The sequence below is a fragment of the Gavia stellata genome, chromosome 9, assembly GCF_030936135.1.
Source record: "Gavia stellata isolate bGavSte3 chromosome 9, bGavSte3.hap2, whole genome shotgun sequence".
NCBI classification, from domain to species: domain Eukaryota; kingdom Metazoa; phylum Chordata; class Aves; order Gaviiformes; family Gaviidae; genus Gavia; species Gavia stellata.
Window position 1 is genome coordinate 14837720 of NC_082602.1, and position 23017 is coordinate 14860736.

The window sequence follows — 23017 nt, forward strand, 5'->3', positions numbered from 1 at the left end:
TCAACATTAACCTGAAAAAGTAGTCATGGCTTCTTGTTGGGTTTTGTGTTCTGATCTTATTTTTTTGTGCAATTTTGCAAGATGGACATTCAGAAAGTTTTAAGAATTCGAAATATAGTGGAAAACTGCTTAGCAAGGGGGGGGGGTGGTTTTGCAACAAATTTCTTAAAATATCATGGTTGTGTAGCTCATGAATAAACACGGTGTTCTAGTGCCTTTGGTTACAGAAACTAGCTTGTGCCTTTTTCCTTGCCTTTTTGCCTGTATCTGAATTCCTGTTGTGGTGATTTTGAGTGTTTTCATTTATGTGAGGAGGCATCCTATAGAGTGGGGAAAACACTGTCCTGGAGCATTTTCAGGTACTGCTGAGGTATTGCTAGTTTGATCAAGCAGAATACGCCAAATACGATGCTACTTAAGCCTGAATTGAATACATGGATGTGTATCAATTCAGTACCTAAAGATGAACTTGAATATTGTGAAAGCTATGTGGAGTCCTCTGGTTATTGTTTCTGACGCTTACTAATACTGCTTCTGATGATAAAGGTGGCATGTGTTACAGATAATGGACTCATATCCTGTGAAGTTTAAAAGCAAACCAAAAACAAACATACCCACAAACAGCCTTGGAAGCCAAACAAATGCTACTATCTTTTATTATTATTTATTTTTTTAGAAGTGAGGAATTATGAATGGGTCAGATGATTCCTCCCCTCTTCACAATTGCACGTTTTCTTGTGATAACACGCCATGCATACCGGATCTTGCATTTACAAATCTGAGCTCATGTTTTAAGAACATCGCTAGGGAGAGTCATATGTCTCCACTGATGAGGTCAGCTTCACTAAACTTTTCTATCTATTTCAGAGAGCAGAATTTAACTCATTTTAAGTCCTGGATCTGTCTTTGAATGCAGGAAAAGAGGAGAGAGAGGATCAGTGCTTCCTGAAGATAAATAAAAGCAACATCAGCTAAGATGATGAGATTTTTGAGTCTTTTCTTTCTCCACTCTTAAAAAGAAGCGAAGCAGCTAATAATCAGTAAAAGTTTGTTTAGGTATGGGACTCCTATGCAATGTTTTAGAGAAACTGGGCAATTTTTTCTTAAATTGCTGAATATAATGAAGTGTCACTTCTTGGCACAAGATTTTATTGTGCTTGAGTCCCACGCAGTTTTGATAGAATCTCAGTACACATTATCTGTCATAAAGATGTTCTACTTTGTTTAATATATTGATCTGCTTTTTTCAGCTTTCCTTTTGATTCTAATCCTCCTAGTCCAGACTACAGGAAATAACTGCAAGTCATACGAATTTATAATATGCGAAGAGGTTGATTTTAATTAATGCAGAAATTAGTTTGCTTTTAATAAGCTTTAATGAAATAGGAACACAGCTTAAATTGTTACGTGAAAATGCTTGAAATGGAAGCAAAAATACACAGCAGATTTTTTTCTGAAGCCAGCATGTCAGTGACATGCTTGCCATGTATTTTCTTTAAAAATAAGAACAAAATAAAAAAACTTATATCCCGTACAATCAACTAGAATTATTCACAACCAATATATTTTGAGTCATTTTTCACAGGGATTTTTCAGGTTAAATAGTCTACTTCAAGGTTCAGTTCCTTTTCTGGTACTTATTTTCTGGAACGTCTACTAATAAAACTGGAGGATTTGCTTGGAGGGATTTTTCCTTACATTCAAATGCTTGTTTAAGTTTGCTTTTGCCTAGACATCACTCCTTTTATCAAATGTAGGAGCCTCATTCTTTGTCAAGATAAATAAACACATCCCATTAAAACTGGGGTCCATGTTACTTTTACTAGCTAAAGATTGAGCCCTAAGTGTGTTTGCTCTTTTAATTAACTTCGCTGTTACTGCTTCTGGTGTTAGTAAACTTATTTTATCACATCTTGTCTTTGCTTCATCTAACACCATGGTAGTTAGAGATGTCACGTCTTTTCCTAGTAAGAACCAGAGGAGATAGGCAAAAACTAGGATTTCGTTCTTATTTTCCAGTCCGTCCTATCTTTAATCTATTTCAAAGGTAGATCCATGCATTTAATCTCATGCTGCTTCTCAGCTTTTTTTTCTTAATTTCAAAGAGACTGGAAGAAACAAATATTGAAACATAAGAAGGGGGACTATAGGAAAGGCAGCTCTTGAAAGTATTGAAACTGTCTTTGAGCTTGGCTGCTGTGAAGACAGGTCTCGCATCCTGGCTAGTGCTGAAAATGGACTAGATTTCAAATCCCTTTTGCACATAATCACTCCCTCTCTTTACTGCGACGTGTTTATCCTGTTTGTGAGGGATGGTGAAGCTGTTTAGTTTGTAAGGTTTTGAAGTAGTACCTGTTTTTCTTGTTCTTCTGGTAAGTAAAATCTAGCATACTTCTAAAATAACTATAAAAGGCGCCTCTGTCTATTGATCTATTAGTAAGTGAAAAAACTTGCTGTTGCTGTTGTCAGTAACAGCAGATAGATTTGTACGTCCTTGCTTTTTAGGTCGGATACTGAAAGTTGCAAATGGATGCAAGCAAAATTTATTTACGAATGAAATGAAATTTCTAAGTCTGAAGGAAGTGTGAGGATAAGAATACAAATCAGTTGCACAATGAAGTAGGAGCAGGTACATGTAAAAAGATAAGAAATCAAAACAGATTCTGACTGTTGTCTCAGGTATCACTCATAATCTTCATAATGTAGAGATGGAAGTCTGTATTTTCAGTGTATCTGAAATAACAATTTTATTAGTTCAATATTTCGCTGAACTAGTTTTTGCCATTTCATGAAAAATGTTTTCCTACTCAGCTCACAGTGCAATGTTCATTTACAAATTATACTTTTCCTATTAGATTTTTATGTGTTAGTGACGTGCGCTCTATCTATTTTAGTGTGTTTGACGTCTACAGTATCAAGAAAATGAATGGTTATCTTGGTTTGGAAAGAGGAAAAGAAAAAAAAAGTAATACTGTCTTTATTTTTCTAATTTTAGGGTCTACTTACAGTGTGCTGTCCATAATGCCTTCTGATTCTGAAAGCAGCAGTTCTCTGAGTAGCATTGGTGAGTAAAGTATTAATCTGACAACTTGATGAGCATGTCTTTTGGGAGCTGGGGGAGCAGGTTTTTAAGGTTGCCTTTGGGAAGCAAAGAGGGATTCTGGTCATAAAATCAAAGAAGTTTAACTATCAGATGTAATCATGCATCTTCACCAGGAAAAAGCATACCAATTTTGTGTAGTGCAAGTTAAACCTTTTCATGGCCCTATGAGGTTGTTGCCAATAAAATCTGTTACATTTGGATACATTAAATGCCATAACTATGCTTTGAGTTACTTAGTAAAATGATGTAAAATGGCAACGTTAGGCTTATACAACTCTGTGCATATAAAAATATATATAGGCATGCGTGTATGTGTATATTTATGTAGATGTGAAAATTGTAGTCAGAGTCAAAAACATCATAGAAATTAAAAATATTATTAGCCAAGGTCATAGCCTTTTAAACTTTTGGAAGTGGCTACAAGCTTTAACCCTTTTTTCCCCTGTGTGCAATGAATTGCTTAATTTTCTCTGCTTTTAATGTTATTGGAAAATACAAAATATATATGAAAAAAAAAACACCTAGAGGAAGAAGAGATGTGGACAAAAGACCTCTAACAAGATGGAATAGTCGTATTATCTGTCAGTTTTTCTCTTCTTTACTTACACAAATACTTTTATTGTGAAATCTATGTAAAAGTCACTTGCCTTGGATAGGGAATGAAGGCTCTTGCATATTTAAAGTTCCAGTGTTGTGTCAGGCATCCGTAGACTTCCCTGACAGCACCAGGCAAGTCAGTTGTCTGTTTAAGGATGTGGGTAGACATCTGTTGCAGTCATTGAGTTGAACTTTTAACTCCAGCATGCAGGAACAAGATTTTAGTGTTGACTGAACTATTTGCTGAAAATACGTGAAGTTGTGACATGTTAGTTTGATTTTTATCAAGATTACACTTGTGTGCTATTACCTGTGAAGGAAGGGTATGATTTAATTTGCTATGACTAAATTGGGGCTGGAAATAGGAAGAAGAAAGCTTCTAAATTTTTAGGACAACCAGACTCCAAAAAAGGAGACTTCCAAAGAAGGAAGTTCTTCTAAGGTGAAATCCAGTAAGTCTGTGGAATAATTAGATAAAATGATGCCTGAGATAGAAGATGAAAGTGGTCCTTTCTAGTCCTATGTTCCTGATTTTAAAAAGGAATGGTACACTTAAACCTTTTTTTTTTTTCAATTTTTTTAACTTTGTGAATGCACATACTCAATTCTTTGCACATGACCTTTTACAGTTTTGGAAGTAAAAGTAGGTAGATGAACAGCTAGTGTTTGCCATTGCAAAGAGAACTTTTGCTTTAACAGTGACCATTTGCAAGCTACAGGTACCTGGCCTTTATTTTCTATTTTATTAATTTTCTCTGGCATAGTACCTTACAGGATTCTTGTTTCTGAACACTTATTTGGCATTTGGCATGTTACTTCTGAGACATCCATTATTCCTATATATGAGTCAGAACTGAATTCTTTCCAAACTACGTTTTGTTCATGTTTTACAATATTGAAGTTCATCCTGAATCCTGATATGTGTATTTTACCTAAAGGGCTGTCCTTGGAAGTGTTTTATGCCTTTGGTGTGTGCAGTGATCAAAGTTATTAAAAACCCAAAAATTAAGTGACCTGCTATTAAACAAAACTTGTCATCTAGTATTTTCCATAGTTTTGTTTTATTCAAATGATTAAAGTGAGTTAGGTGTTTCGTATTTAGTACAGGGGAATTACTTTAGCCAGGGGAATTACTTGTTTGAAGCTGGCATGTTTGGTTTATAGTCTGGTTATAGACTTGTTATTCATGAGTATCATTTTTTTCCCCAATCATTTTCTCTCCCTCGCATCTTGTTCTGCAAGAGACAATACTTTTAATGTGATCTAATATCAATAGCAAAATTTCTTTGCTTAAAAACCAACATATCCTAATAGACATGTTTGCAAGTCACTTCAAAGCTGCAGTCAGATTATTTTAATATTGACTGATTTGTTGAATGACAAACCATAACTGAAACTGTTTGCATGCCAGCTCCCCAAAGGCTTCATATGACTTACTTGAATGGAATCCCAACAAATACTGAGTTGCTATAGCGTTTCAGGAATTTTACATACATCTTCTCCGTCCCCATCTCACTGGAATATGTTTTCACGAGGGTAGTTCTGTGCAGTGAAAATAATAAATTTTGCCTGTGAAATGAATGCATCAGTGAAAAAAGGTAAATTGCTCATGGTTTGGAGACAAGGTAAGCTTTGGAATATGTTCAGTTTGACATTGATAGCTATATGTACTCACACATGCATCTAAAGGAATATTTTCATTTCCCCACTCACATGCGCCCCTTCCTCATGGGGCAGAAAAGGGATCTATTTCATTATTTCTGAGTTCAAAGCACTGGTTTTCATTAATATTTATCAAAGTTTTATTTCTGGTTTGCCTGGCTTCTGTTTGTCAGGCAGCTCAGAAACACGTTTACACATTTGACTTGTCAGAAGAAATGAGAAAGGTATTGAGGCCACTAATTAAGCCCAGATAAAGAAGCAGAGAGTGAATCTTATAATTAAGAGAGATAATACTATCTTTCATTTGTAGTCTTTGGATTCCATAGTTCATATAAGTAACTAGAGAAGGGTATGTCCATGTGCTTCATCTTTTCTTCCCAACCTTCGTCACCCTAGCTATTGTTGGAGGTGGTTTCTGCTGCCAGCATTCTTAATTAAATGATCTTTTCTGAAATACTTCCAAGTAAGCCAGGATGTTGTGAAATTGAGATGATTCTATATGTTTTACAGCTGTCCTGGGTTTCAGAGTTAATTTGTGAAGCTGATGTATATAACAATGGGCTTATTTTCCAGAAGACAACCCTGATCTAAGAACTAAGCTTAAATAGTACTAAGACGACTGTTCTTAAAAGGTAGTTCTAGGAAAACATGGGCTCAGTCTCAGTCAAATAAATGCAACATGGTGTTAGAATTTGGAAAGGAAGAAGGAAAGATGTGAGAATGTAATTTTATCACTGTATAAACCCACGGTGTGCCTGAATCTTAGGTATATTTGCAGTTCTGATTCTCCCATTGAAAGAGAAGAGGGCAGCAAGCACAGAGAGCAGCAGTATGGATGAACAGTTACAGAGCAGCTTCTGTATGGGGAACAACTGGATATGCTGCAGTTCTCTCGGTCTTCAGTAAAGTCATAGTCCTAATATAAGAGGAGAGCAAGGAGTGATATAACTTGTATAATGTGACTCAGAGAAGAGTTTAGGGCTAGTCTATCCTGAGTATTGTGTTGTTATCCAAGCTTTTTTCTCTTTCCCTGCCTAGATGGGCTTGCAGGGCATGAGGGATGCAGCAAGAATAATCTTCCAGCTTCATGTGCATGTGGTGGAATAAGCAGTTGAGTAGAAGCCAGTTTTGCCACTTGTGTAGCAGCAGGGTAGCAGCTTTGGAGAAGAAACTCCTCTTTGTAGGTTTATCTGCCTTGACCATAGGTGTATCTGCCTTTTTTTCTTTTGTATGTGTACACAAATAAAAATACAGAGTGACAGATCATTGCTCTTCACAGGTTTTTTTGTGTGTATTTTCCTCACCATTCAAAGTTGGTTTAGTTGACAATATTTTCTTCTTTCCCTTATGCTTCCTTCCTTATCTTTCCCATGTATTAGTAAAGTTCATGCTGTGCATGTAAAAGAGGTAGTTTTGATGGAACTGAGAGCAAATATTCACTGTTAATTTCCAAAAGAGGTATGGTATAAACTGCTGTAATCCCTGCATCCCACCATTGAGCTTCAGCCCCACCTTCTTCCCCCCAAAGGAACAAATCCTCATTAAATTGTTATGCTCTCTCTGTATTTCCTTTCTCTTTGCTCTTGGCTAATCACAAAGATTTTTGTGTGTAAATAGAAGCATCCTTCATCTGCCCACTCCCTATGCCCGGCAGACACTCTGAATGAAGCTACAATCCTTCATTTCTGACATCAGAATAATTATTTATGGAGATTTGATGCCTGGCGTGCCAAGCACGGAACAACAGTGTCACTTAGGAATTGGATGGAAACCAGTAACAGAGCTATACGTGACAGTCACTGGCTAGTCTCCCGCTTGACCGGTCATGATAACAGAGAGGAAAAGAACATAGAATAATGACCCCATTTTTAAAAAAAAAGAAGAAAAAGCACCAGTTTGTATAGTGCTCTCAGTCTTTTGACATTTATAATTTTGAAGATAAATGCTCACCAAGAACTGAATTGAACTTAAATGACATAGTCCTGAACAACTGGCTCTAGGAGGTTCTGCTTGAACAGGGGGTTGGACCAGATGTTCTTTCTGTATTTCAGGAGATAATTTTCTGGACCTGTAAGGAAAGGTGGAAGGCCTGTGTTCTGAAAGATTATCTGTAGATGATATAATTTCAGCCAAATATCACCCTACTTATACTTCAGCCTCAAATAATCAAATTTGTGTGCTATGGGAAGTAGTAACACAGTGTCATTAGTTTCTGTGCATGTCTTGATTATCTACTCCTACTTCCAGTTTCCATCTTTTTTATTTTTTATTTTCTTTGCTCTTTTCTTCCAAAATCAGGGTCCTTTCTTCCTTTTTATAATAGCCAGGTAGGTTCTTGTTCTGGCCCATGTCGCCTAAAAAAGCTTCTGTGAATTGACTTTCAAGACTTTTGATACCCAGTACTACTTTTGCAGCCTCCAGTAACACATTACTGACCTGCGCAATACGATGCCATGACAGGATTATAGTTTCTGGAATCGAGCCATTTTTTACCTACCCTATTACCATAATGAAACTTCAGAGTTTTCTTTTAGTGCTTTAAAAAGGTGATTCTTCCTCCTTTCCTCAATGCACAGTATTTACTTGTTTGTTTGTTTGTTTGTTTTAAGAAATGTTGTTTAAAAGAAACCAGCAGCTTGCATGCAGGAGTCAGGCTATGGCTCTGAGGATAGCCTACATTATGCTTTTTCATGATGAGTTTTTAATAGAAAGGCATTTCATACTCTTCCATTCTTTGAAAATATACTGAGATCCTAATGAGAGGATTTTTGGAATGGTAAAGGCCTTCTGTCTTTCCACATGTATAATTTCCTGCTTTCCACAGCCAGATCTCTTTGCATTGTTGTGATTACAGCTGTCAATCTTGTATCTTCTTCATTCCACATTGCATATTATCACCTTTATCTTTTAACAGACTATTATTGTTCCAGCTGTTCAGTTCTTTGCAAATTACACCACTTTTTTAGTTGTAAGTGTTTTTTCTTGCTCTTCAATGTTCATATCACTGCATTACCTTTTCCTATGGGAATATACATACCAGTCTGTAACAAACACCACCATAGGCACTACAGTTTTATGACTTTTTCTTGCAGCCATCAGGTGGTCATATATCTGATGCCACCAAGCTTGTCCAACTTTGACTTCAACTGAAAGTATTTCCTTGCTTAACGCTTTGTTGGCTAATGAGCCTGACAGGCTATTTGCAGATAGTTTTTCGCTAATTGCAATTCAAGTTACTTAATCTGAGGGCCTTAATTCTTACTCCAAAGCAAACATTACCACACTCCCATCAGATGATCGTTTCTTCCCAACAGTGTGTAGTCTTTCATTCCTCATTTTCATGTTGGCCATTTTGACAACTGTCCTTTTATGTTGTTGCGATTTCAGTTCATTGCTTCACACTTTCTACAGCTGTATATAACAAAGTAATTGTTTTCACTATTCATAGGAAGTGTTCAGTTGCAGGTGTGGTTTATGATACTCTTTCAGTCAAAGATAAACACTTGTTTCTTCTGAAAAAGTGTTTTATTTACACCCACCCACCCCACCCCACCCCATCCCCAAACCCCCAACAGCCTATAGGAATCTCTTGTTGCTTTTTTACTAACACAAACACAACATTTATATTTGGTAAAGATACCTTAACAGTTAACAAAGGAATTCCTAACAAAGGAACAAGTGACAATATTACACCTGCTGAACGTCCACAAATGAATGAGAAAAGGTGCTAGGACCACTACCAGTATAGCACATCAGAAACCTTTTTTGGTACTGCAGTGATTATCTTCGAAGTTCCACCTCCTCGCCAATCAGTCTCTCTATTCAGAAGTCATTTTCCTGTAAAAATTGGCCTCAATGATTGAATTAAACCTCTTTTTATAGATTTATTTCCTATGTAATTTTCTTGTCCTTTAATCTGAAGAGTACTTGTTTAGTTTACTGGAAACAAGACTTTTAACTTAGGAAATAAACACTCTCTTCCACAAACCTAAAGTAACTTCACTCTCCTTCTATTTTACTCTATTCATGAATCATGTAGATGTCTCTAGGATTGATCCTTAATCTCTTTACCTAATTTTCGGTATGTTTGTTGATAACCATCTGCTCTGAAGTAATAAGCTTTTTGAATAGCTTTCTTGTATTATTACTGACTTCTGTGGCATCCATTTCCAGGCAGCTATGGGGTGACATGTAGTCATGCACAGTGTTCTCTCAACTTCTGTCACTTCAGAGGTATCCAAGAATTACTCAGTGGATGTGATGTCCTGTTTTAAAAAAAACCAACAGTAACAACGAAGAAGTTGACTTCGCTGATGTATACTGATGCAGTCTTGGGGGAGGAGGTTTGGGGATTTTTTGGCGTTGGGTTGGGTTGGTTGGTTGGTTGGGGAGGCTGTTTTGGTTGTGTGGTTGTTTTTTGGTTTGTGGTTTTTTTTTTAACATCTCTTGTAACGAGTCAGTTTGAGTTAATTCTTGGTCTCTTAAGGGTTCTGCGAAGATGGGGCTTGAGAACCACTAATGAACAGCTGACCACTTCATGGTATTTTGTTTGCTATAATATCTTCTTAACACTTGGCAGCTCCCTGGAGGAATTTCTGCAGACTTGGTTGGTCTGTAATGTTTTGAATAGAAATACAGTGTGTGTGAATAACCATCTCCTGCACTCCAGACAGCATGTCTGGAACACAGTGTCTTTCACTACTCCCTGAGGCCCTGTATCAGTCTGTGCATTCAGGAAATCTTTGGGTGTCAGTAGTTTTCTTTTGGGGCAATAAAACAGTATGGTGAGACGATGCTCACAACTCCTCTGCAGGAGATGATGTGAAGGAATGAGCGCTGGTGGAGTCTCATCCCCTTGGTCGGTGTGCAGCGGTTGACCCTAGTTGTTGTCCCCCTTGGGGTCGAATTGGAGACTTGTTTAGGTTATGCTTTCAGTGTGCAGTTGTGAGCCTGACAAACATAGGGTTTGAGCTTTCCCACCGGGGAGCTCCTGAATATTCAAACCCAGAAGCTTCAGCTGTATTTTCCTTGGTCATGGTAACAGATTTTACTCTCTATTGTGTTTTAGCTCAGCAAAGTTCTGCAAGGACTTTTTGAATTGGCATATCTGCCCTTTTTTCCCCCTCCTTGCTATTTTTTAGTGTTAGGTTGTAGATTTTCTTTCATATTGATCTTTCTAGAACCAGTGTTCAGTTCTTTCTGAAGTCTTAAACTTACTAAAGTTGAAAGTTCGTTTTACATGCTGGTGGGTTTGTTTAGCTTGATGTATTCTGCATTAAAACAAATGCCAAAGTGCTACCCATTCTTTTGTCCTTGCATGTTACATGATCATCACTGCTTTCATAACTTACTACGTTTTCTGTCTGTCAGATGAAACTGTGTCCACAGTTCATTATTTTACCTTTCTGTTCCCTTTCCTCAATGTACTGCTGCTTGTTTTTACTAATGTTTTATTTCACCTACGTGCAATTCTGTTCTGTGCTCTCCGCTATTTCAAGACCACTTCAAAAGATGTATCTGAAGAAATGTATCTAAACGATAACTTCTGATATGTAATCCTGTTCTAGTCCTCATAAAATATTGAAAGAAAGTAAATATTTTAGCACACATTTTCCTACAGCAGGCACGTCTTTACTCCCCACCCCTTCCTGAGCTTGGGGAGAAACCCTGTTGATCACACTTCGCAATGCATCTTGCAAGCCTTTTTTTAAAGTTTTCTGCCATGATTTATAAGGCCATAAAGAAATAATATTCTGAACATCCCTGTTGATTGTATTTTTTTATTAAAGAAAGCAATGAAAAAGGCTTGACTGTACAATGAATAGATTCCTGTTTGTTTGCAAGCAAGAACTGGCACAAATTTATAAGATGAGTTTAAAAAAATCATTGTAAAATTCAGGCATTTTGTTAGTTTGTGACAGATTGCCTTTTGAATTAGTTGAACCTGTCATACAATTATATTTCTCAGAGTAATGAGTTTATTATAATTCAAAATATGTTAATGGTATTTCTTAAAAAGTAGCTCTTTATGCATTGGTACCCATTTTCCCACCTCAACATTATATTGATTTGGCGTTATGGTACATTTTGGTCAGTTTAACAAGTTTCCCAGCCTGTTTCTCTAAATGTTCTTTTTTTTTCCTTCAAAAAGTGTGCTACCCCATCCCCAAATATGAAGCTAACTGAGCAATGGTTTCTGTGTGGCTGTATTATCTCTTCAATCAGTGATGATTAGTGTAATCGTCAAGAATTGTGTTTGGTATGTACTACAATAATGGATTTTTGTGGTTTCTGCAAAGTCCAGCATTTGGACTATAATTATGGAAGATACAGTTGCTCCAGCGTCTGTTTTTAAGGCTTTTCTTTTATGCAAGGTATGATGGAAATCCTGCAAAATCTTGGTTTAGATTAAGTCAATGAATACTCAGGACTTAACGCACGCACTGCATTATGGGCAAAATGTGTTTTGCCCACACGACGCATCCCCTCTGTTAGGCTGTTTCAGGTGTTGGTGAAGCGCTGCTTACCTGGAGGCTGGCCAGGGAGGTGACTTCCATACGGTTGGGTTCTCAGAGCCCAAGTGCAGCTCGCGTGAGAAATGAGTCATGAGGCTTACCAAAGCAGATGAATGAGTTGCACTTGGCAGGACATGCAGTAAATTCGTTTTCAAAAATCCAGGTTGTCTGAGAAAGCAGGTGAATTACTGAAAGGCGGCATAATTTGGATAATGGAGATTTAGCCTTTAGGCTTGTACGTTTTAAGACCAGTTTGACTGGTTGAAGTGCAGAAAGGAAGTAACTGTTGTGTAAAATACGCAATCAGATCGAAAAAGAATACAAAGCTGGAAGCACAGGTCACTTTCCTCCTACTGCATCAGGATGTCAGATGCAATAAAAGGCTTTTAGCATTCAGCTATAAAAGTCCCTTTAAAGGAAACGAAGAGTATTGAATTTTTCTGATGAAAGAGGAGTTTACTAAATTTTTAGGTGGTGGGGGTTTTTTTAAGCATCCACAAATGTGATTTAACATTTATGAGACTTTTTGTACAACTGTTGAAAATGCAAGGTTGTTAGTAAATCAGGCAAAGATATCCTTAAAAGAAGTCCAAAAGGTTAAGAGGGGGAATATCTGGATTGTATTGATCTGTGTTTTTACAGCACTTAAAAGGCATACATCTCTTGACTGGTATTATGCATTGACAACAATATCATTGCATTTGAGATGGAAGTATTTGTTGATGTGCTTGTAAAAAGTGACAAGCTAATGAAAAATAACCTTTTCTGGTACTAAGACAAATGGCTTCACATTAGTCAAGAAAGCTTCTTTCCTAAGGCTAGTTAGCCTGTCTTTATTTAAGCAGTCTTGTCTTGCTTGGCGCAGTTTTGGGACTGTGTGCACAAATGCTCTCCGCACCTGAAGAAGACTGTCATTGGGATGTTGTCAAAGCTGGGCGGAAAAGAGGTGGAGGAGCAGAGGTATACCTCTTACCCCCTTTTACTTTGTTTTAGATTCCCAGAGCAGCTGTTGAATGCTTATGTAGGACTTGTGTAGGACTTGTCCATGGGACTGCTGCTGGAGTTAACACGGATACTAGTGGTAGACTATTGTTAATCCAATGCCCTTTCCTCCCTGTAAAGCACACCAGCCTTCCTGATTTATCTCCTCCTTCCTTTTGTGCCACTCGCATCCTGTTCATCTGTTTTGCTCGCGAGCAGCCCCAGCATGACAGATAAGCTTTTGAACTTCTCTGTAAGGATGAGAAAGGGACCTTTTTCAGTGTTACGCATATTCTGATGTTTCAGCTCAAGTGAGAGGATGTGCAGGTTGCCACTGAATTTACCCAAGACCATGCAGCCTGTCAGTACCTGAGTTAGGTTTGTCTGCCTTTACCTTTTCATTTGTTTATGAAATTTCCTGCTCATTAATGTGTTCAAACTCTTCCAAATGAATATATATTCTTACTTTTTTTAATCTGTCAATTTATTTTTTTCCCTATTTATTCCCTATATCATGAGCCTAGGATAGTGCATTTGTACTATTACTGGTTTCTATGTAATTTTGCCTTAAAAATTATGTAGAAGGGTTCTGATTTTAGAAGAAGAAAGGATAACTGTATTTTAAAAGTGTGAGATCCTTAGCCCTTATGGATGAAGGGACTCCATCTGGATGGAGGAGTGAAACAAAGTAGTAGGAGAAAGCCCAGATGCAGCCTCCATTGAGAATTCTTTTGAGTGATGTGAGTTTGTGTCTTTCTACAGAATGCAGGCTGTTCCTGCAATTTTTTATTTCTTCAGTTTGCTATTTGAGCATTTACATATGTTACTATGCAATGGTTAGATTAAAAGAACAGTCTGTGCTCATAAATTCTCATTATAGATTTACAGTAACAGCTGAAAGGAATAAGAACAAGGATCCTATTATTCTAGATGCTGTATGTATGATAGCCCTGACCCTGCAGTTATTTTGGTGTGGGAACTTTTAAAGCTCAGGTAGTTCTACTTAAAAGTTGGAGGGAGTTTTTGCATTCTGCAATACCTTCCTGAACTGGGTTTAGACATAAAAAGCCAATCCTTGCAACTCATTAGCATTTGATCAGATGAAATTACTTTGTTTGAAATTCTTTCTTTGAAAAGACAGTGATCAGAGAACATTATTTTACTATTGTATCTTTTGTTTGTTCATTTAAAAAAAAGGCAGAATAAAGGTACATCCTAACAAGTTAAGATGTATGTCAACAACTTATTTTGAGTGTATCATTATGCAAACTATTTCTAGAATTTCTCTTTTGGGTAGAAAATAGTGATCTCCTGTATAAATTTAGGCCTTTAAATTTCACATCTGTGACCTCTATCTTTGAGTTTGCTCTCATGTGTCTGGGATTAAAGTGGGCAGAACTAAAATTACAGTTGAATTACTTGTCAGCATATTGTGGAACATAAGATACCACACTCTCATCTCTCAGGTGGAAGAAGACCTCTTTGTATTGGTATAGCTGCCTGAGAAGACAGTAGACATCATCGTTCATCTCTGATATTAAGAAAGCTGAGAATTAAAAGATCCCATGAAAGTCTCTAATGTATGACTGCCCCTTAGAGGAAATTTGATGTGTAGTCCAGTTGCAGTGATTGCAATGGGCTCGTTTTAGCCAATATTGTTAAAAATGAAGCTCGTTTCTCATGATTTCTTGGCAAGTCAAATCTTTAACTTCACATACTGGACTGATAAACTGTGACATGTGAAAGCACAGAATAGCATTAAAAATAAATGTTGACAGTAGCACTTAGCAGGATAGTATGTCTGTGCTGCTAGATAAAGGAGCAGGAAAAGAGCCGCTGTGCTGTAACAGTTTCTCTGCTGTTGCTGGGGTAAGTGGGCGGAATTTACTTTTTTTTTTAGAAGCAAGAACATGGTTCTTTATTGGAAATAAGTTTCTAACTATGACTTCTGTCACTATGGTAGTTTCTGAGGTCTTTGCAATTGTGACTGCAAACTTGCCTTGCCTTTTTGGCAACTTGTAAGTTCATGAGTAAGCAACGAACCAACTCATGCAAGCTAACTTGCAACACAGATAGGACCTTTCTGCTAGCATGGGGTCTGACTAAATTGGAGTATTCTTGTGTCAACTCACTGATGAAAACTTCCATGACTTGTTTCGTTTTTGAACAGCATTCCGCAACCAAAAATATAGAACTTTCTAAATTACTGTTAACTTCTTTAGTGAAGTTGTATTGTTCTTCTGAGGAGTTCTCTGACTGCTGATTATTTATGTCTTGGTCAGGTACAACTGGTAAAGCATCATCTCCACCACCTGTAATAGACACGAGACAGATGAGTGAGAAGCTGGAGACAATATTATATCAGCTCCGTCAGGTAACTCGTGAGAGGGATGAGCTGCGCAAGCGGCTTGCACTTTCATCTCCTGGATCAACTTTTGATGACTGCAGGTAAAAATAAAGGAAATGTAACATTTTTATTTAGTTCTCAGTAGTGTTTTCAAGTGTCTTGACTCCTGATTGCCTGTAAAGTAGCAAGGATATTGCAATGTATATATGTTGCTTGTAACCTCCCTGTATCCTGGTGATGTGTGTGTGTGTGTGTGTACATAGGTGACCACATCCAGGTTTCAGAGCTGCCTGTTGAATGCCTATTCCCGCTTTCTCCAGCAATTTTGCTGGGGGAATGAGGGCAGTAGGGCTCATCTCTATGTTGAGAGAAGAAAGCAAACAAGTTGCTTAGGCTTCCTGGGTTATATTGTAGGCAGAGATAGAAGACAGTGGCTGAAGCATTTGCTGTTTTGAAAGCAAGAGAGAAGAAAGGGAAATAGCTCTGAATACTTGACTGGAGGACAGAAATTGGCAGAGGAAAAAGAAGTCTCGGCTATTCCTGTGCTTCTGTGAGGAGAGAGAGGTTTGGACTTCTGTTGAGGGGAATAGGTGTTTTTTAGGAGATACTCTTTCTGGTATACATATATTGGGGGACTGTGTAGCATTAACACATTGAGAGTAAGGAACTCTCCTCCACTGACAAGTTATGGGTGCTGCCAAATTAAAATAACATGTGTTCAAAGTCAGTTAATGGCCAGCAGCCTTATGCAGCTCATTCTAATTTGAGGGTTGATAAGTTATGAGGAAGATAGTACACAGGGAGTGTATGAGTTAATTGTAGATAAGGATTTTATTGGGTAGGAAACAGAATTGGTTTATTTTTGAGTGTTAAAGATCTGCTAATGTTTATAAATGTGACTTAGGACACACTGAGCAGATACTTTTTGCCTGCAGTAAGCACAGGTAAGAGAAATTTTATGGACCTTGGAAAAAATTGTCTGTCACTGAATCTGAAATAAGAGCAAAGAACAGATTTTCTGGGAGGTGTTGCAATGATGCATAGCTTCTCTGAACTTTAATGTTCTATTTGTTGTTGCTTGCATCTGTTACTTTATCAGCTCTATCTGTCCGTGGTCAGGTGGTTAATTAATCTTTTTGTCCTTATGAGATAAGGTCAAGATTTGAACCAGTGAACTGGAATTTGGAGAATCTGGGCATTTATTCACTCCTTAGCCATCCATCTTAATGCCCCCTTCCTCCCCCCATGAGTTCTGAGGGCTGCTTCAAGAGCATTGTGTTCTATCTAAGGTCTCCAAGTGTTGTGGGGATGGGAGAGGAAAAGCTTGTCAAATGTCAGCATCTTTTGCATAGCTTCCAGTTACTTATTTATACAGAGAGATTTCTTATTTGAAGTCACTAGAGCTTAGGCACTGAGGACTTTATAGCTTACAATAATGTTCTCCATAATCCAGGATGCTATTAAAAAAGTTCTGATGAGCTGTCCTCTAGACTGCCCTAGTTTTTGCTCTTTAATTGTCAAATCAATCTTCCGCTGCCAGTGTAGGATTTGTATGTTGTGGAAAATACAAATGTTTACAGCTTAAAGAACAACTCATCAAAATAAACATTGCCTTTGGGCAGTGCTTGGCTGGTGTGTGTTAGATGGGGGATGCTGCCTTCCAAACAACTAAATATTTGAAGAGTGGGAAATGAATGAAGATTATTAGTTGACATTTTTTTCCTTCAGTATGAAAGCAACTACTTCTTCCGTCCACATACACATCTGTGGTTTTTGAAAGTTTGCTGGGGTTGGTTTTTTTTGGTGTTTTTTTGTTTGTTTGTTTGTTTGTTTGTTTTGTTTTTACTTTGTTTTGCGTTCTTTCTTCATATAAAACTTCAGCCTTCCAGGAGTCAAAGCCCAGACATAGCAAACTGTTATGGTGAAGTGTGAAAGGTGAAAGATCATTATTTAGATGGTGACTTTCACGACCCAAAAAGGGCTTTTGGTTTTCTGGCTGTGTATGCCGCTTTAACCATGGCTGTACCAAATGCGGGTGGTGTAGAGGCAAATCTTGACACGTCACGATGGCATGCTTCAAAACAGTTGCAGCTTACAACACATTCGTAGGCTGGGCTGCGCTGGCTGTGAAGGCTGGCAGTTGCAAAACCGAGAGCTGTTTTCCAAAGTGCAAGTATTGACTAAGTCTAGAGCAGTGGAAGAGGAGCCACAGAAGTGGATTGTGATGTGCTGAATCAGATGAACATGTGTCATCCTGCTGGACAGGAGTAGGATTGCTCATGTGGTGCTTGTTTCACTTGACAGTGACTGAATGTGTGCACGTGTTGTGGTGATTAAGCAAAGATTTGACCAAATAATTTAGTGTGCTCAAGGTGTACTTTATAGACTTAAACTTGCTATTCTTACTACTTATGTAGTAGTAGAAGAGAACCGCAATACAAATAAAGCCCCTGAAAACTGCCTTTGAGAAGAGACTGTTTTATGGGTAATCTGTAATTGTTGTTGGTGGTGGTGGAATTGCAATAGTAAATGAAAATATTTTCAAGTTGTTGGGTAGGCATTGCCCACAAAGTTGGATCTGCCGTTGGCATGAGCTTTTATGTCAGCATCAGATATATATAAATGTTAGTCTCACTGTGGTCTTTATTTATGCTCGGGGTAATTCCACTGGAATACAAAGGATTTTTAGAGTTGTTATATGAATATCAGAAAAACAGTCGGACCTTCGACACTAGCATTTTAAATTTTGTTAATGTTTGAACCAATGCTTCAAAAATAGCAACTGACACCTCTCCTTTATTGAAATAATAGTTTTCTGTATTTTGTGAGGCATTTTAGCATAAAACTGTGGTGGTCTTACTTAAACATGAGTCAACCACTACATGCCTTTGAATGGACTGCTTTGTTGCAACAGTTTTTTGATTTTTGACTTCTGACCAATATTCCTCCTGTGCATATATCCCTGTTTTTCTCCCTGAGACATAAACCTTTGGAACAGCACTGCGGAACATATGGCCTTGACTATCCAGATGTTTTTTATTTCATGTAGATGAGCTAGAATGCAGGGTGTTACTCGTGGCATTGTTGTTCCTTTCTCATTGTGTAAGTAGGCTACTTCTCTAGTTACCTACATGGTATCCATATGTTTATAGGATTTTTTTTTTCTTTAGAATAATGCTAGTGTTACTTCAGCAATATACGAAATACACCATTGATGTTAGACTTGTAGAACAAGTTCTCACCATATATTTGAGACTGACCTAATAGTTATCCTTTATTAAAAATTCATACACTGAAATATTTTGCATGAATATTAATTTATGATTAACACATGTTCATATTAAGCTTGTAATGGGTCTCAGAAAGCTTAACGCTTCAACTGAGAGTTAAACTGTGCTTCAATTAATGTTGTCATTTTTATGACTGCGGTGGACAGATGGTGTCTACTTTCAATAATTTCACCCGAAAGTCTAATTTAAATCAATACTTGGGTTTTTAGTGATTCTGTCAAGGGTGTGAACATTTCAAATTGAGTTTTACTTATGCTGACTAGAGCTGTATTTTAAAATAATAACATTGCAGTAGTTGCAGTAATATGTCTCTAACACTGTATGAATAACGTACTACTTTTTTGGCACCCCTAAACAGTGAATTAAAAAAAAAAAACAAACTACACTGTAGATGTCACTTGAATATTTGGTTACTTTATATGAATTTGGCTTTTAATTGTTGCTAAAGTCTGCCAGTCAAGGAAGGGTTTTTTGGTTTTATTTTCCCCAGGCGAAAGGAGAAAAAGAATTACAATTGAAGGCCTTAGTTCTCAGCTACCCAAATGCAACTGGGCTGCTAAAAAGCACCTTCATATCATACACACACTCCCTAAAAGTCTGTGTATCAGATGTGGCTGGCATTTTTTTTTTTTTAATAACTCTCACCACTGAAGCAGTGTGAAACCATTTTCATTTTGATTTGATTGCCAGCTGCATTTCAGTTCCAGAATCCATGTTGCTGTTTTTGTATGAAGCAAAAAGAATTCTGATTACTTTTCAGGCTGCACTTACAGTGAAGCTGTTTGAGCGAGAGTGAGTTGGGAGGGAGAAAGGGTGTTCTGTGCAGCAACAGAGCAAATCTGATATGAGGATAAACAGAGTCAAATTAGAAAGCCATTGTTTTCTTTTTGGTTTTGGTTTTTTTTTTCCCCATTGCATGTGAAGTTGTAAGAGACCCAGGAGATGACACAATGACAGCTGTCAGAAGATTCATTTAGAAACTAGAAAATTCAATGGTGCAAAAATTTTGTGACTATGTAGAGGAGGAACAGTTCAATTTAGAGTCTCTTTTAGAAGCTTAGTGCTTCAGAACAAGAAGACATAATCCTGCTACTTTAGTTTTTAGCATGATTTATGATTTTTCTAATAAATAAATAAGGTATGATGTGCAACAACCACACATTCTAGACATAACCTATGTTGGTCAATTGCTTGACAAGGTAGATTATTTTAGAAAATTTCTCCTCTCCCAATCATCCTGATATACTAAAAAACATTTCAGTAAAAAATTTTCTTTTGACTGACTTTGGCTTTCACTTTGTTCAGCTTACTTACTGGAAGTTGCTTATTGGAGATCATATTGTATTGGAGATTTCTACTAATTATTTGAAGGAAATTTGGGTTATCTTATGGAAATGTGAAGTAGATTCTGACGTGTTTTCTCATTCATTTACGGTAGTTTAAAAGAACAGGGTAACACTCAATCAGATATGTAATTCAGCAGAATGACTTGGTCAAATTAGTTAAATTCAATGCTCGATTAGTCAAACTGGTCAAATTCCGCCTGCACAGACGCACGCGTTTGGTGTCCCATTGAAATTCTTTCTCTCAACCCTAATGCTGGTTTTCCTAGGGAGCTGTAGACAAGGTCCTCCAGCCACTGCCTAGATGAGAAGTTTTTCCGAGCCCAGGTCTCCATGCAGCCCCCACTTGACTTCGGCAGCCTCTTTTCCGCCTCACTCTCACTGCAGCTTTGTGCTTTCTCTTTGGGAGTTTTGACATGGTAGCACAAGAAAGCTGAGCATACTGTGATTGACTTGTTCTTGTATCAAGTGACAGTTCTGCTCTGTGATAACATGGCTGCTCAGAAGAGAGGTATGTGCACACTCAGGACTATTTTTGGCTGGGTTAGTGTTAGGCAGAATCATCTCATTATGAGATGTTACATCTCAGTATAAAACTAATACAGGTTAAAGTCAGTGAATTTTTATTTGTGGTTGCATCTTAATGTGAAGTGGTCAGTATTTAAATTAAAGCATAATATAACCTAAGTATCAACAGTTGTTTGATACTATTTGTTTATTGGATAGTAATTTCCCAGACTTCTTATTCTCTCTAGTAGCTGATACTCAACTTCATATCCTCTTTCTGTGCTAGGCCTAGTCCAAAACCAAATCATGATTATGAAAGACTGAAGATTCAGTGCATGAAGGCCATGTCAGACCTACAGTCTCTGCAGAATCAACACACCAAGACACTAAAAAGGTGCGAAGAAGCAGCAAAAGAGGCAGACTTTTATCAGTAAGTATGAGTAAAGCTATATGAGGTAACATTTTACCAGTCTGTGCTAGATCATAAAGTATTAGAACATGGTAATCAAATAATTTTTTTATTAAGCTTTTGCACTTTAATCTCAAGATTAATGTTTGCACGCATCAGAGAAAACAATTCTGGTCTATTTGAAATATTAAAATATGGATTGCTTGTTTTATTTTGAAGAACTTAAGTTAGAAAACCCTGATGTCTTGATGGGACGCTGACAAGGAAAGCCTAGTTACTGACTTGCAATTACAATCCAGTAGTCTTACTGTCAGGCTCGAGAGCAGAATATAATTTGAGAGAAGGTAATTTGTTACTGTTCTTTTAATAGGTTGTGATAGCTCTCACGTTGACTTGTATAAGTTTTAATACAGGCTTAGACCAATTGTAAGTGTTTATGAAAATGCAATAAAATAGGGAGAAAATGGTGAATATTTCTAGCATGTATTTCTGTTTAAAAAACAGTCATTAATGCAAGTAGGAACATGCTTTCTTCACTTGAAGACAGCTCAGAAATAGAAATGCACATAAATTCTTGGTTTGAAGTTTATTTCACTTAAATCTACACTATAAAATATGACTCGTATTTAATGACAGCATTTGTTTTCGTTGCGGGCTGCTAGTTCTTACATAGCACTTTCACCCACAACTCTTCAAGCCTTTAAAGATAGGCTTTGTTTCCTTACGTTCTTCCAAAACCTGAAAATAGTATTAAAGATTGTCAACAGGTACAATTGTAGCAAGTTGTATGGCTTCTTTAAAAGAGCTTTATTCCTAGTTTTATTTGAGGATTTTCAAGTACTTTAATTTGCTAGTGAATTCGGTGCAAAGCATTAGTGTTCTGTACATTGTGGATGGATTTTTTTTTTTTTCAGAGCTGAATTGCTTACATCCATCCAATGCTGATGTAAAACACTTGCCGCCTTTATCCTAAAAAATTAGTGTTTTGCTTACCTTATTTAGTAGTTCTGTAGTCCCTGAAACCATACTGTGTTACTGTCTGTTTATTTCAGTATTTTCATGGTAGTGTAAAAGGATTTACCCCCTCATATGAGGAGAAAAACTCTTGAGTTTTAAAAGATAGTGATTGATTGAAATACTCAGCTATACCAAGAATACAGCCGTATTCCTCAGAGACCAGCAATTTAGGCTTCTGCAAAATGATGCATATATACAAATGCAAGTTTTTGCATTTTATACTCGCTACAGACTAAGATTATCTGGTCAGAAGAAAGTATAGGATGTTTTAATTGATTCAGAGGTAATTCTTTTTATTATAAGAACTTATTTACTTGGATTTGAATAATTTAATTTTCTCCTTAATACTTTAGGGAGGCTGAAACTTACTGTTAGAGTTTAGGTGCCTAAAACATGACAACACATGTTGTAATCTGTGCATGCAATTCCTGTTCATCCTATGAGTAATTCTCAGGGTAAAGAAACGAATCAAGTAGAATACGCTATTCAAATGTTATTTTCTCCTGCAGTAATTCTTAGAAACCCATGCTTTTTAAAAAAAAAAAGTTACTGTTCCAAAGAATTCGTCATTTCCAACAAAATCTGAATAACAGATAACAGATTAATAACCTACAGGTAAAGATTATGTGTATTTAATTGTGTGAATTTAATTTGACAAAGGCTTTGTTTTTTTAGCAGGTTGTCCTAATTTTAAGAAAGACTTGGTTTTTTAAAATGCTTTGACTCATTCTGTGCAGGAGATGTTTGTATTTCACTTCATAGGGAAGGAATACAAAGTATCTTAAAATGTAAATTGATTCTCTTCATTGCTGTGTGTTATATGTGGGTTTTTTTTATAAATAAGGACTTTAAACACTTTACTAGCAGGTGTGAGAGTTCAGTTTGAATCATTCTGTTTCAACAACAAAAATACTTGTCAGTATCCAAATGTTGCTCTTTATTTGATCTGTGGTAGTAAAATACATTCAATTGATTTTTTTTTTTATTTTTTTTTCTCTTTTTCAGCAGTGGTCTGGTCTAATTTTGGACTGCTACCTTGAGTTATAATCTGAATGATAGCCTCATCATGTGGCGCTCAGTTGTTTAATTTTTAAGTGAGAGTGTATTTCTTTAAATAAATATGGCTTGCATAATGAAGTTTGGAGTAACTTTGATAGCTTTTTAACTGGTTGAACGTAGTCAAAATATACATAGTGTGTTTTTATTGGTTGTGGGGGTTTTTTGTTTGTTTGGGGGTTTTTTGTTT

General features: G+C 36.9%; 1 protein-coding gene across 1 annotated transcript in view; it reads left to right on the top strand.

Moving 5' to 3' along the window:
- The window catches only part of DLG5 (discs large MAGUK scaffold protein 5), a 110711-nt gene that overhangs the window by 38358 nt on the left and 49336 nt on the right, over positions 1–23017 (top strand). Inside the window, exons 2-4 of the mRNA XM_059820925.1 lie at positions 2996–3064; positions 15141–15306; positions 20632–20775. Coding sequence (XP_059676908.1) covers positions 2996–3064; positions 15141–15306; positions 20632–20775 — 379 coding nt within the window. The remainder of the gene's footprint in view (positions 1–2995; positions 3065–15140; positions 15307–20631; positions 20776–23017) is intronic.